Here is a 15,784-nt window from a genome sequence, read left to right on the forward strand (position 1 = left end):
ATGTCCTGTAAACTGGGTGCACAACAGATTTCCCGTTCCTCTCCTGCAGAAACGCTTAATGCCTTGGGCAAGTTGGAACTCACAGAGCAGCATTTTCTTAACTGATTTCCGGGAACACATCAGGAACACCGTGCTCCTCAAAATGTTAGGTATTTCAGAAATAAATGTTGCTATGCCCAAATAAGTTTGGGAAATGCTGATATCTAGTCAGTTCAGGCTGATCAAGGGCAGGAAGGAACAGGAGAATTGGGGAATATGCAAAGAACAATCGTTTTTTTGTCATTGGCAGCTTGAATTTAAATATGAAGCTTTTCTCTAGGACTTTTCAGTCTTTTCTTCCCCACTCTGGCACATGATGGGTGACAGTAATGTGGGACACACCTCCATGGATTTAACCAGGCTTATAAGTCATCCCCAGTGCACTTCTTGTAACCACACCCCCCAAAATAAAAAAATACAAATGTTATCCTAGAATTATCTGCTCTAAATTGTGTAAGAAGTAAATCATTTCAAAACTCTGACACTTTACCTATTATTTGAACAAATCACTTGCCGTCCTCAAACCATCAAATTCCAATACCTCAGGGAGAACTGCTTTCTAGGAAATTGCACTGAAATTTGAACTCAATGAGGTATGGAGACCTTTTCTGTTTCTGTGAGTTCAAGCCCACCATCATTCTCAATTAGTCACTGAAAGCTTGATAATCTTGTTATTGCAGTAAGTTACCACTCATCGAACGATGCATTTAATTTTTAACAGCTTTGTTGAGATGGGATTACACATCAAAAAGTTCACCTGGTTAAGTGCACAATTCAATGGTTTCTAGTATATTTATAGATCTGTGTGACCATCACCAAAATCAGATTGCAGGATATTTTCATCATGCCAATGGGTATTTAATTTTAAAAATTAGTTCAAGTACTCATTTCCCAAAGAGCATTTTGACAATAACATATCACAGATTCATACTACCATGACTACCTCTTTGTAATTTGCAGAAAGCTGGCAAAATAATGTTTGTATCAATAAAGGTTAAAGATCACCTTTAGTTAAAAAAAGAAAAGGAAAGGAAGGAAAAGAGTAAAAAGAAGGGAGAGGAAAGAAGAAAACTTGGTTTTTGAAAACTAAACCAAGATAGGAAAGATGCTATTTGGGGGAAAAGAGACAACAAAATAAGTCTTCAACTAAATATTTATTTCTTGCTTTGAAACTGCTCTAGGTGCATTGGTTCTGTTACTAGCTACACTTTCTAGAGTTCAGGAATACTAAAGTAGAACAGCAGTGTCCTCTAGAGCACATGCTAGACTCTTCCCAACATCAATCAACAAGGAGATGGGTTACCTCTGTTAACATTTGTTGGTTTTGAAACACTAAGTGCACAGTTTCAGACAACAATAGAGTCAACAAAGTATCAGTCACATTGTTTTGTGGATTTGGTAACTCCTACAGAAATATACATAAAAGGTCAGCATCATGACCCAGAAGAAATATTTCCACCTTCTCTGTTTCCAAATCACCTAGGTAGGCTCACTTTTGCAGATGGTGCCCCATCGACCATAATGCCACAGTGCCCATTTTCACAGTGAAAAAGCTCCATCATCTGAATTAGGGAAGCAAGAACCCACCCTTGGGGCAACTGTAGAGTTCCAGCAAAGATGGTTTTCCTTATAAAGAAAATGTATATTAAGTGTAGCAGAACTGTAAGGAGAATATTCCTCTAGGATTTTAACAGAATCTTTGCCAGTCAGCAGTCTTCAGACATCTTCTATCAGTAATTACACAAGGCTGACTCTACAGTATAAATCTTCTAACTCCAGTTCTCTTCTACACCCCTTTAGACATCTTTCACAATGCAAGAGTTAAACATTACGCTTGGAAGTTTAAAGTCAATTAAAGGAATCTTGTGTATTTCAGATCCTTCGTTTCAAAACATAACTGATAGTAGAACAAAGGAAATTTCAAAAAGAAGAAATGATAAATTTTTTAATTGGAAAAAAATTCAATGCCTGCCTTATTGTGGAAACATAAAATGAACATTATTATCAAATAATGTATTATAAAACTGCAACTATGTTTTGATTTAGCAGGGTTCAAATAAAATAAGATTTGAGAAACTGTGATGAAGCCTAATCTACAATATTTTCCTTCTCCAATAATTGTTTAATACAACCTAAGTCACTGGAACCCAGTGAAAAAATTTTAAATCAGGAAATAATTCCTGAAAATCATCTTGAAATATATTTCAATATCATAATAATAATAATAAACTGGAGAAAGAATGTCCATGGACTTCCAGTATATGGAAATGATTCTTCCAAGTTTAGAACTAACTAGACAAAGTTATAGAATAGGGCATTATTAGGGTAGGCATTTGTTTTTCTCTCAGCAGTAGAAGTGGATTTGCCCTCTTGCAGCCACACCTTCTCATGCCGTTCACTCTGTGACCAAGCTGTGATAGAAAGAGCCTGAGTTCCAAAGCACAGCCTGAGTCCTAGGGAAGGAAATATTTAACTAGCTTGTGAAGCAACTGGGCTCACACTCTGAGCTTCAGTTCAGAACCTCTACTGGCAACAGGTTCTCATGAACCGTCATCAACTTCTAATTTAACTCCTACATACATACATACATACATACATACATACATACATACATACCCATTTAGTCATTAGTCCATATCAACTTGCAAACTGTGAGAAGAATTTGAATCCTAGATTGGCTTTCCCTACAAATAGTGGATTCCAGAACTTTGACACATCATTTCAGGTTGGCTACATACAGTTGTGCAATGCACAAAAATTCATGGCTCAGGGGAAGATTGGAAGCTGAGATGGAGCCTGTGCTCCCTGCAAGCTGCCTGTCCCAGCACAGAGCTGCATGCAGCCCAAGGTGCACCCTTTTATAACTGTCTCTGCTCCCCAGGACACTGCGTTTTCCTAATTCTCACAAAGGCATTATATAGGCTAGCTCATTTCCTTTCCACTTGCGCAGCCTCTCTATCCTCATAAAGTTTAAAGTGATTTATATCCTCTAGTAATGTAAACTTGTTTAAATGCTACTCAAGAGAAAAATAAATTGGAAAGCGAATCACTGAATTTAAAAAAGTCATGGAATGGATTCCAAAGGTACATATATAAAGTGTTGTGGATTTATGATTCAAGGATAAGATTTTCATCTTCCATATGAACCCAGAGTTTTCAGAATGAATCATGGTCTAATAAAACAAATATATTCAAGATGTCTTAAAACTATGGCACTGTAGAGTTGTGCAATCTCAAATAACCCTCTATAGCTCCCTTTCCTTTTACAGTGCACCTAAGTTTACCAAGAACAAAAAATTTTATAAATAAATAAATAAATAAATAAATAAATAAATAAATAAATAAATAAATAAGAGGAGGGGACCTTTTTCTCATTCCAAATTCAAACAGAAACCTAGTCCATTTTCTTCTGTTTTTCATTATTGAGCTTTCAAGTAAGACCTTGTTTGAACAAAGTTTGAACAACTTAAAAAATATATGTATTGATTTGGATAATCTCTACTGCTTGCCTAATGGTAACTGTATAAAGTGAGTGAAACTAAAACACAAGGTCCCTTTAACTTTAGAAACATTTCTCATATTCTCCTCCCATTTGCAGTTTGAGATTGACAGACCAGGAATGACATTCCAACTCTGTCACTTACTAGCTGAGTAACTAAGCCTCTACTTCATCATCTGTAAACTAGAGTTATTTACAAGGGTTAAATTAAATGATGTAAAAAACTCAACACAGTGCCAGGTACATGGTAGGCACTCAGTAGATGGTAGAGATTATTCTCCAATCTCTATTTTATTTGTCAGCATCAAAACAAGAATTCACAGCATGAAATCCTATATAAAGTCCCTCCAAACCATAGTAAAATTATTTTTAAATCCCTCTTTGCAGTGTCAGTCATCAATTTTTCCAAAAGCAATCTGATGTGGACTCTGTAGTGTGTAATATGCAAGGGATGGGGCGTCGCCTGACAAACAAGATGCATCTCTACCCTTCATGAGTGACAGCCTAAAGATGGGTACAGGCAAGGAAATCATTGTTTACTACATGAAGGGATAAGGAGTAAAATAGAGAATTCCACTGGGCATTTTGAGATTAGGTGAGAGGCAGCTAGGGGAGAAGAAGGTAACTGCCTAGAGAGAAAAGAAGGACGTGTGAATTATCTTAAGATTAAAATGGGAATTTGTGAGGCAGCTGAGATATGACATTTTCCAGGCAAAGGGCCACCGCACACAGAGGTAGCTCTAACAGTCAGTCTGGCTGTGGTTAACTGGGCAGGTGAGGATGTGGTAGGAGATGAAGCAGCAGAGGCGACTGTACTGTCACGTGCCTTAAATGCTAAGGGGAAGGCTTGGCTGCCATCCTAAGCATCCTGATGGGCTATAAATGAGGCTGGGGAAGGGGAGGGTGTGAGAGCCTAAGATTTAGATTCAAAAAAACCACTGAAAAGCATTTAAAGGATTGACTGAAAAGATGCAAAACTCAAGGATTCAATCTATTTTCCTCTCTTTTCCACATCTCATAAGTGAATCATCAGCAAATCTAGGATCTAAATTCAAAATATATCCAAACTCTGTTCACTTCTCACCACTTCCACTGCTACCACCCTTGTCTAAATTGTCTCTCACCTTGATTATTGAATGACCTCCTAAGTCATCTCCAGCTCCATCCCAGGCCCACTACTTCCTCCACATCACCCAGAGAGCCTATTAAAGAAATAGATCAGATCTCACCCTTTTGCTCAAAACCCTCAAAGACTTTCTCACTCATAATAAAGACCAAAGCCTTATATGCAAAGCCGTAAATGATCTTCTCCCTCCCACACTGACTCCATACTCCTATCTTCTGGCCTTATCTCCATCTCATGCTGCCCATCCCTAAACTGCTCACTCCTCTCCATTCCAGCTGCTCCCCTGCTGTTCCTCAAATTTACCAAGTGAGCTCCTGACTCAGGACTTACTGTTCTCTCCATCTAGACCGTTCTTCCTCCATCAGACCATGGCATGCTCACTCACCTTCTTCCGGTCTTTATTCAAATGTCACCTTCTCAGTTTGGCCTTTCCTGGTCAATCTATCTTAATTTTCACCACCCCATACACACTCTTTCTCCCACCTCCCTGCTTTTTTTCCTTATTTTATTCATTTCTGTCTCCACCCACCCCAACATTAGGACTGCTGTGTTAGTCTCTTTTTCACTGTATTCCCAACACTTAGAGCATTGCAGACACTCAACAAATCTCTCTTAAATAACTGATTAGTTAATGGAAGAAGGGAGACCAGAGAAGAGGCATTTCAAGTAATGTAGTAAAGTGGTTAACAGTCAGAATTAATATGAAATAGAGGGTATAGAGAAAAAAATCTGGTAGTAAGGCAAGCACTGTTGGGTGACCTATTGAATAGGGGAAGTGACCAAGAGGGAGAAGGTGCACCTAATTCCTGGTTCTCTAACCTAACAGGCAGATGTTAGTGATATTCACCAATATTAGAAATAGTAGGCAGTGAACATACACTGGGGAAAAGATAGCAAGTTCAGTTTTGAACTGAACTGCTATATTTTAAGGAGCTGGTAAAACATCCATTATGGAAATGACAGTAAGGAGCTCAAAGACAGAGGTCTGGGCTAAAGATGTATCTTAGGAAATATTTTGGTGAGTGCCTTCTGAAACCATGACTTAAGATGGGATTATCCAGGAAAAATACATAGCAGGAGAAAATAACTATAGACCAAACCATTTGTTACTATGATACCTGAAGTCATATATAAATAGACACAAACTGTCTAGATACATACTATGTGTATCTAAATTTGTAATTACATTGTAACTGTTTTCCTCCATTTTTTAAGGTAATGGAAAGTTACTGCCAAATTGTTCTATTAATCCACAACCATATATTGGTTGTAGCTATGTGTCAATGTCAGAGACTAATTAGTATTCCTAGATAAATCTTATATATTAATACAGTGTGTAATTTCAAATTAAAATTGAATCACATATTTCATTGCACACTTATTGTGTATAAAACCAACTCCCAGCACTCGATGAAAGCTGATTCCCTTTGTTTTCCCCAAGGGCAGTCAGGAAAGATAGGAGTCCCAAAGCTTTTCTGTCTCCTGTCATGTGAGGGAGGAGGTATACATGAGAAGAAGTGCATGTTCTTTGATTCAAGCCAACATGGTTTCCATTTCCAGCTCTGTTACTTGAGTAATTAGGAGTTATTTACTCTCTGAGACTTAGATACCCTTCTCTTCAAATTGGGATCATAATACCTACTTTGCAAGACTATTGTGAAGATTAGCAATATACATGTACAATGCCTGACACTTTGGCTCTCATAATAAAAGTATAGAATAACTTTTCCAACATTCATGTAACTTTTCCAAGTCAATGAGAGAGAGACAGAGAGGGAAGCTGGTTAAACATGTCACAACTAAATATTTGTTATTCTGTTTAAATACAAATATTAAAAACCTCACACATCATGGTGCTGCGTTAAAAGCATTTTCTTACATAGATTTCCATTGCATTATGAAAAAGTCAGTGTTTACAAACATATTTTCTCTAATAGTTTACAAAGTAAATACTGGTCACAGTTTAGCTTGTATTGGCATAAGCTTTATAACCAACCAGATACAGAAGTTCAACAATCTGCACTACTAAGAAGACAGCAGATATTTCTTCAGCTATTTGTATAGGGTGGAACGAGCCATTCTTATGCAATTAAGTATGGCTTGTGAGATTAAGATAATTTGGTCCACACCCTTGCTTATTGAATCATATGTCTCACAGTGCTTTTCAGTCACTGAGTTTAAGATGTTTTCCATAAACTTAAGCAAAGTTGGCTCTAAAGTCATTCTTTTGAGAGGTTCATCCAAGCTGAAGCACATGCTGACTCTGGCCTTTGGTTTTGTTTTTCAGCGTTTAGACCTCCAGCTTAATCTTTTTCAGTGCTTCTCTACACTCATAAGTCTTGACAAATCAGTTCATCTCTGTAAATACAGTCAATCCTTGATTGAGGATCAATCAGTTTGATACTTCGTAGGCTTTTCGGTTTAGCCTTGACTCCAATTCTCTCTCCTTTTGGCTTTCCCACTGCTTAGCAGCTACTAAATTTACTGAACGCACAAATGCCGAACATTGTGCATTTGTGATCACATGTCATTGGCACAATACCTTAAGGTAACAGATTAGTAAAGTGAGGCTCAAAACTCAGGAAATGTCAGTGCCAATTCTCTCCAATTTGAAAATGGTCAAATGCTGGACTCTGGACCAGTGTAAGTGAAAGTCGGTTTCTACTAGTACAGCAAAATGAACAAATAAGAAAGTAGTAAAGAGGATTCCATAAAGCAAACACCAAATTATCCATCATCTTTTTTATTATTCTGAGATTACATACCCCCTGCTTTTATGTATTTAATTGTCCTTTTATTAAATAATAATGTTTGAGCATGGTCAATCTTTATAATTTTTAACATGTTCATTGAGCAAAATTGAAAGTTGGCAAATCTATGTCTACTTCCAACAAACTTTTGAAATGTTACAGGTTCCAAAGATACAGCATGCAAAGCATAGGCAATACACTGCAAAATACCAGGGTGTACCCTCCTCTAAGTCTGTGGTGGGTAGAGCTCAAATACCAGGCAACCCTGCTGGGAAACATGAATATCTGAGAATTGCTGACCCTCACTCCCTTCCCACTTACACCAGAATGTTGGCAAAACAAATGAAAACATGAAAGTCAGACTACATTCTGGTTAAATGTAACATATTCAGCTATGGTAAGACTTTCATATCTAAACCATTCCTTGGGGTTATATGCAACTGATATTTATAAATGTTATAAATATTTATGTACTATCTATACATCCTAGGCACCTACAAAGTATCAGAAATATAAGCATGAATACCACCTCAAGGTGCTCACAGCCTAGTGGATGAGAACCTACTTAACTAGAAATACATACTTTATAACTCCTAACATAATCTCATTGGCCTTCAATGAGATTGGTCTTCCTTTTTTCAACAAGGCTGTCAGGCACGCATTATTATTTCTAGTTCTCCAATGAAGAAAGTCTCAGAGAAATGATAATATGATCTCCAAGCAAAAAAGGGATGAAATAGGAATTCACACATGGCAATTCTGGTGACCTCTCCAGTGTGTGGTGGTGAGGAGAAAGGCAGTGAAGATTGCTGAATCTGGGCTATCTCTCTAATATAGCACCAGATACTATATTTGTACAAATCTCTTGGTCTATACTGCAGTTGACAAATTCATGGGAGGTAAGAGGAAAAATCACACAAATACCCTGCTGTTGGTGCAGTTCTAATTCATGTCAGCGCCTTGCTACTCTCCTGGATCTCTCCTCACAACCTCTGGCCACATCCCCATTTTTAATAGTATGGACACTATTACAGTAAGGAATGCTACTGTTCTGACTCCCTCCACTGCTTTCCTTACCCAAAGGATCTCTCTTCTGTACCTCCCTGGGGATGATGCCCAGGTAAGTGAGCTGGCTACAGTAAGGGCCCAACATGGGATCCTGGAAGGAGTTATAGCAAAACAGAGAACAATTAGCCTTATTTTTGAAAGCTTCAACTGGAAGAAGGGAAAGCAATTGCAATCCATAGGTCTGATTCCCTTACTCTTCTATTAAACTACATAAAAGTCCACATTTTTGTGCTGAAAAAAAAAACTGAAAGAAAAACCATTAAAAAGGGAACAGAAGGGAAAAAGATGGCAGAGTAGGAAGGTAAGGTGAAAACCTCCTCCCACATATACACAAGGAAGAAGCTACAGCAAATACAACTAAGCCTGAAAATGGCCTGAAGACTGCAGGCCAGACCACCTAAAAGGTGAAGAAGAGAAGACCACACAGAGGGGGTAAAATGGCATAGCCACAATCAATCTAGCCCTTACCCCATGTCCCCCAAAAGTGGGAGGGAGAGGAACAGAGCAGGGAGGGGATAAGTTCTCAGGAACTCTGCACACCTGGCCCTGGAGATCTGCACTGGAAAAACAAGTCCACATTGCACTGGGCTTCAGTGATTAACAGGGCTGGATGCCAGGGAGCATTGGAGTACTCTGGGAGGCTGAGACTCCTGTCTCTTGTGGAGGACAGGCATGCTCCATTGGTCCTGCTGAGAACCAACAGAGAGGGCAGCAGGTTGAAAGATTTACTAGCAGAGGAAAGGGTTCCAGATGGTTGGGGGCTGGAGGGAGTTCTCTCTGCAGAAGAAAGGGCAGGTAGATGCTATTTCCCAGCCCTTCCTCAGCCCAACTGGTCAGGCACTTGAAGTAGACCCAAACACTCCATCAACCTCTCTGGTGGTTCAGTCCCAAGGCATGTCCCTACAGACTATCAGCCCACCCACCCAACAGTCCCAAATGACCCAGCAGCGGTCAGACTTCGCTGCCTGGCAGAGAGGAAGACTGTTTACCTGGCAGGCAGAGGGAGGCTTTCTCAACTTTCCCAGCCCACTCACAGCCCAACAGGGGAGGTGCCTGCAGGAACCAACTCCAAATGGTCCTTCGTCCTCACTGGCAGCCCAAAGCCACAATCCCTTGCACACCTGTGCTACCCAACCTGTTGGGCCAGCAGCCCTACTATCACTGCAGGTAGACAGAGGGCAGCCCTGTACACAACAATACCAGCAGAAGCACCCATGCACAAGTCACAGAGGACCTCTGCTGACTAAGATCAGCCACTGTCAGCAGATAGGCAGAAAAGCAGCCCTGCTGACCAACAGCAACTGAAGCTCCACCACAAAGGAGAATCAGGACTGGTGAGGAAAGTCTTGGACTCTGGGAACCACAGGACACCTTCTTCATAGAGCCATTACTCTCTAGACCAGGAGGTATAATGGATCTATCTAATACAAGAGAAGAAACATAGAAAAATTTAGGTGGCAGAGGAATATGTTCCAAACAAAATAAAAGGATAAGACACTGTAAAGAGGACTAAATGAAATGATGATCACCAATCTTCTTGATAAAAATTTAAAAGTAAGTCACAAATATGCTCACTGACCTGTGGTAAAGAATTTCCGATCTCAAGGAGAACTTCAACAAAGACATACAAGAGTTGGAAAAAATGCCACTCAGATCTAAAGAACACAGTAACTGAAATGAAAAATACAATGGGGGAAATGGATAATAGATTTCTATAAATAGAGGAGACAATCAAAGACATGGAAACCAGAGAAGAGAAAAAGTGAAACTAGAGGAATAGGAAAAAAGAAAGAATCTCTAGAAATGAGAGGATGTTGAGAGAGCTAAGTGACAGCTCCAAACAAAATACTATTCCCATAATGGGGTACCAGGAGGAAGAGATCAAGGAGTAGAAAGTCTCTTTGAAGAAATAACTGTTTAAAATCCTCAGTCTGGAGAAGGAAATAGACATTCAGGTTCTGGAAGTGCAAAGAGCCCCTAACAAAATGAACCCAGGGAAGATAATACCAGGACATACAATAATTAAAAGGACAAAGATAAAAGATAAATAGAAATAGAAGGTATTGAAAGCAGGTAGAGAGAAGCAGAAAATTAGTTATAAGGGAAAACCCATCAGGCTATCAGCAGATTTCTCAGCAGAAACTTTACAGACCAGAAAGAAATGCATGAAATATTTAATGTATTAAAACAGGACCTTCAATCAAGAATCCTCTACCTACCAAGGTTATCATCCAGAATTGAAGGAGAGATTAAAAGTTTTCCAGATAAACAGAAGTTAAAAGGATTCACCACCACTAACTGGCCTTACAGGATATTTTAAAGGGACTTCTGTAAATGGAAATGTTCTTCAGCCTAAATATTTTTCATCATTGACAATAAACTCAAGGTAAAGGTAATTGACCAATTACTAACTAAGCAAGTATGACAAAAAAAGTAGTAAAATTAACTGTAAACAAAATCAGTCAATGGATACAGAAAAAAATGCAGATTATGACATCTAATACACAAAGTATGGAAGAGGAAGAAGAATTAAAAAGAGGTACTTTTAGACTATATTCAAAATAGAGCAACCATCAACTTAATATAAACTGTTACATATTTAGGAAACTATGACCCTATGGGACCCAAAAGCCTAAATCCTATAATAGATAAACAAAAATTTTTAAAAAAAGAAACAAAACCACAACGCTCAAGAAAACAATCAAATAACAAGAGAAGAATATAAGAGAGGAAGAAAGGAACAGAGAGGAACTACAAAAACAATCAGAAAATTATTAATAAAATGGGAATAAGTACATACCTATCAATAGCTACCTTAAGTTAAATGGGCTGAATGTACCAATCAAGAGACACAGGGTGGCAGAATGGATAAAAAATACCCATCTATATGCTGCCTACAAGAGATTCATTTCAAACCCAAAAACATACATAAGCTGAAAGTGAAATGATGGAAAAAGATATTTCATGCAAATAATAGGGAGAAAAAAGCAAGAGTAACATTACTTGTATCAGACAAAATAGATTTTAAAATGCAATAACAGGAGACAAAGAAGAACATTACATAATGATAAAGGATATGTCCAACAAGACAATGAAACCATTATAAATATTTATGCACCCAACATAGGAGCAACTAAATATGTAAACAAATACTAATGAAACTAAAGGGAGAAATAGACTACAACTCAATCATATGAAGGAACTTCAGCACATCACTTACATCAATGGAAAAATCATCCAAACAAAATATAAATAAGGAAACAGAGGCACTGAACAACATATAAGATCAGATGGACTTACAGATATATACTCAGAGAACTTTCCATCGAAAACAGCAGGGTACACATTTTTCTCAAGTGCACATGGGACATTCTACAGTATAGATCACATATTAGGACACAAAGAGAGTCTCAATAAATACAAAAAGACTGACATTGTATCAAGCATCCTTTCAGATCACCATGGTATGAAAATAGAAATAAATCACATGAAGAAAACAAACACCCACAAACACATGGAAGCTAAACAACATGCTTCTAAATAATCAAGGGATCAATAAAAAAAAATCAAAGAATAAATCGAGCAATACATGGAGACAAATTAAAACAAAAATAGAATGGCTGAACATATGTCAGACACTGCCAAAGCAGTTCAAACCCTAAAGATGCCACTAAAAAAAACTATTAGAATAACTGCATTCAGTAAAATTTCAGGATACAAATCAATGTACAGAAATCCGCTTCATTCCTATATATTAACAATGAACTAACAGAAGAGAAATCAAGAAAACAATTCCACTTATAATTGCATCAAAAAGAATACCTAGGAATAAACCTAACCAAGGAGGTGAAAGAACTGTACTCTGTAAACTATAGGACACTCATGAGAGAAATTCAAGAAGAGACAAAGAATTGCTATTGTCAAAATGGTCATCTGGCTCCAAGCAATTTACAGATTCAGTGCAATCCCTAGCAAAATATCAATAACGTTTTTCAATGAACTAGAGCAAAAAATCTAAAATTCATATGGAACCACAAAAGCCCTGAATAGCCAAAGCAATCTTAAAAAAGAAGAGCAAAGCTGTGGGTCTCAACCCTGACTTCAAGCTATACTACAAACCTATAGCGATCAAAACAGTTTGATACTGGTACACGAATAGACCCATTGATCAGTGGAACAGAATAGAGATCCCAGAAATAAACCCACACTTACATGGTCAATTATGTATGACAAATGTGCCATGGAAATTAATATAGAAAAGACAGTCTCTTCAATAACTGGTGTTGGGAAAATTGGACAGCTACATGCAAGAGAATGACACTGGCTTACTTACTAACACCATACACAAAAGTAAATTCAAAATGGATTAAAGACCTAAATGTAAGACATGAAACCATAAAAAACTCTTAGAAGAAAACATAAGCAAATATCTCTTTAACATAAACATGAGCAATATTTTTCTGGACACATCTCTCCATGCAAGGGAAACAAAATAAAAATTGAACAATTAGGATTACATAAAACTAAAAAGCTTCTGAACAGCAAAGGACAACATCAACAGAAAAGGCAACCTACAATAAGGGGGAATATATTCATAAACAATTTATCAGATAAGGGGCTAACATGCAAAACACATGAAGCACTCATATGACTCAACACTAAAAAAAACAAATAACCTGATGAAAAATGGGCTGAAGACCTGAACATACACTTTTCCAAAGGAAAAATACAAATGGCAACAAGCACGTGAAAAGATGCTCCACATTGCTAAGAATCAAGGAAATGCAAATCAAAACTACAATGAAGTATCACCTCACACCAGTCAGAATGACCATTACCCAGAAGACAAGAAATAACAAGTATTGGCAAGGACATGGAGAAAAGGAAACCCTCCTATACTGTGGTGGAAACGTAAATTGTTGCAGCCAGTGTGGAAAGCAGTATGAAGGTTCTTCAAAAAATAAAAAATAAAAATACCATGCCACCCAATAATTCCACTTCTAGGAATTTACCCAAAGAAAACAAAATCCCTGATTCAAAAAGATATATGTACCCTTTTGTTTATTGCCACATTATTTACAAGAACCAAGATATGGAAGTGACCAGAGTGTCCATCAATAGATGAATGGATAAAGAAGAGGTGGTACATATACACAATGGGATATTATTCAGCCATATAAAAATGAAAAAGAAATCCTGCCATTTGCAACAACATGGATGGAGTTGGAAGATATTATGCTAAGTGAAATAAGTCAGGTGGAGAAAGACAAATACCACATAATTTCACTTATGTGGAATATAAAACAAAACAAAATAGCAATACACTCAGAGACATTGAGAAGTGACTAGCAATTACCATGGGAGAAGGGCTGGGGTGTGAATGGGTGGGGAGGATGAGCAGGATAATTCTCAATCATAATATAAGTTCATCACTTGGGTGGTAGTACAGCATGTAGAATGTAGTCCGTGGTTCGGTAACATCTTCCTATGTGGACAGACAGTAACTGCACTAGTGGGATGAGGATTTAATAATATGGGTAATTGCTGAAGCACTGTGTTGTGTACTTGAAACCAATATAAGATTCTATATCAACTGTAAATAAATAATAAATCTTTAAAAAAACATTAAAAAGAATGTTGCTCAGTTCGGGTTCATTTCCAGGACTACAGTCTGATCAAGAATTCTTCTATTTCCTGTAAATGCAAGCATGTACAAGCTAAGAAACTTAGGAAGGTAGAAAGTGGTCATGAGCACTGAAATAATGGCTTCCCTGAGTGAGATGAGTAGCCTTTGATATTTCTCTCTTCTTCTAAGGCCAGTACGGGCACCATGGACCTCAAGATGCCTGAATCCCTATGTTGTGTGTTTCATTGCTGTTGCAGTGGTGGTAATCCTGGCGGTGACCATAGCACTGCTTGTCCACTTTTTAGCTTTTGGTAAGTACCAGAAGTTTAAAAGTGCCACTCTTCAGACTAAATAACTAAATATATTTTCAGATTAAAAGTTTGGCATTCTCTTTATTGCCACTTTTATTTCTTAATATAATTATACATCATATATATATATATATATATATATCCCTAGACATGGGTTTGTGCCTATACTTTCCCTCGATGAGTATTTTCTCTCTTCTATTTTTTCAGCCTTAGTATAATAAATATGACTACCCAAGCAAGAATTATTTTAACCAAAGAAAAAAAATATCTTGGCACTTTTCTGATATTAGAATTTTGCCTATTATGTTTTTTTCATTAACACCAGGATTTCCTTCTCCATTTAATAACCTAACACAATTGTAAAAGTGAAACATTGCAAAGTTTTAAGTTTCAATAAAAAGGTGGATATGCCCAAGTATTTGTTACTTCATGATCTGTCTCCTGAAAACAGTCTTAAGAGCAGAGCAGTTGTGACAAGAGATGAATTTGCAATAAAGTAGAAGGGATAAAATTGAAGTTTAAAAACGGATTTTGTTCTTTTATTATTTGTTTCTTTCATTCTGTTTATTTGTTATTACATCAAAAAATATGGGCTACTTAGATGAGAAACAATATAAAGAACACATATACCTTGCTCATTCATAAACAGCTTTCCTTAATATAGCAGTGAAAATATTCTTTGACATGGTTTAACATAGATTAAAAAATGTGTCAAATTTCTCTAGGTAATACATGCTATAATCTGCTTTTTTCACTTAAAAATACACTTAGAGGGTTTTTTTACAGCTATTTTTCTGTCAAACCATTTAAATTGAATGGGTTTGGGGGGTTATGTGTGTAAGTGTATGGGTATGTGTGAGTGTTTAGAGAGATTAAGAAAGAACATATTTCACTGTATAGAACATAAATTTTTGCCATTTGCAAATGGATAAAACTGCTTAATCAAAGGTTGGAAAACTCACAGTAGTACAATAAAATTACCAATTTCAGGAAACCTATGAACTAGGAATAATCTTTCAGCCAATCCAATCATAAAGTTGTGACTAAATACTGCTTTTGACTACGTTTGCTATCAAATCACCTGGCATCAACTAAATCTAAAGTGAATTATAAAGGTGGGAAAAGGAAGCATCAGATTTTGGAATAAATTATTTAATTTTCACTCTTAATGACACTGTGTAGTCGCACTTAAACACAAAGGGAGGAGCCTCAGTAAACCATCTTCAAAGTGCACCCCAGATACTATTGGTGGCCTTCGGAAGACTTGTATCTCTGGCACAAAGGAGTACACTATTTTTCCCCAGAATGTCCAACTCTTTCCTAACATATTTTCCTGCATAATATGAATGATCAAAAGGAAGCAGG

At 37.2% G+C, this 15,784-nt stretch overlaps 1 protein-coding gene across 2 annotated transcripts in view; it reads left to right on the forward strand.

Moving 5' to 3' along the window:
- The window catches only part of TMPRSS11D (transmembrane serine protease 11D), a 55,177-nt gene that overhangs the window by 9,277 nt on the left and 30,116 nt on the right, over positions 1–15,784 (forward strand). Inside the window, exon 2 of one of the 2 annotated variants that reach the window (XM_017653000.3) lies at positions 14,298–14,419. The exons of the other annotated variant lie outside the window; for it this stretch is intronic. Coding sequence (XP_017508489.3) covers positions 14,298–14,419 — 122 coding nt within the window. The remainder of the gene's footprint in view (positions 1–14,297; positions 14,420–15,784) is intronic. 2 annotated transcript variants of the gene reach the window in all.

The sequence above is a fragment of the Manis javanica genome, chromosome 5, assembly GCF_040802235.1.
Source record: "Manis javanica isolate MJ-LG chromosome 5, MJ_LKY, whole genome shotgun sequence".
Taxonomy (NCBI): Eukaryota; Metazoa; Chordata; class Mammalia; order Pholidota; family Manidae; genus Manis; species Manis javanica.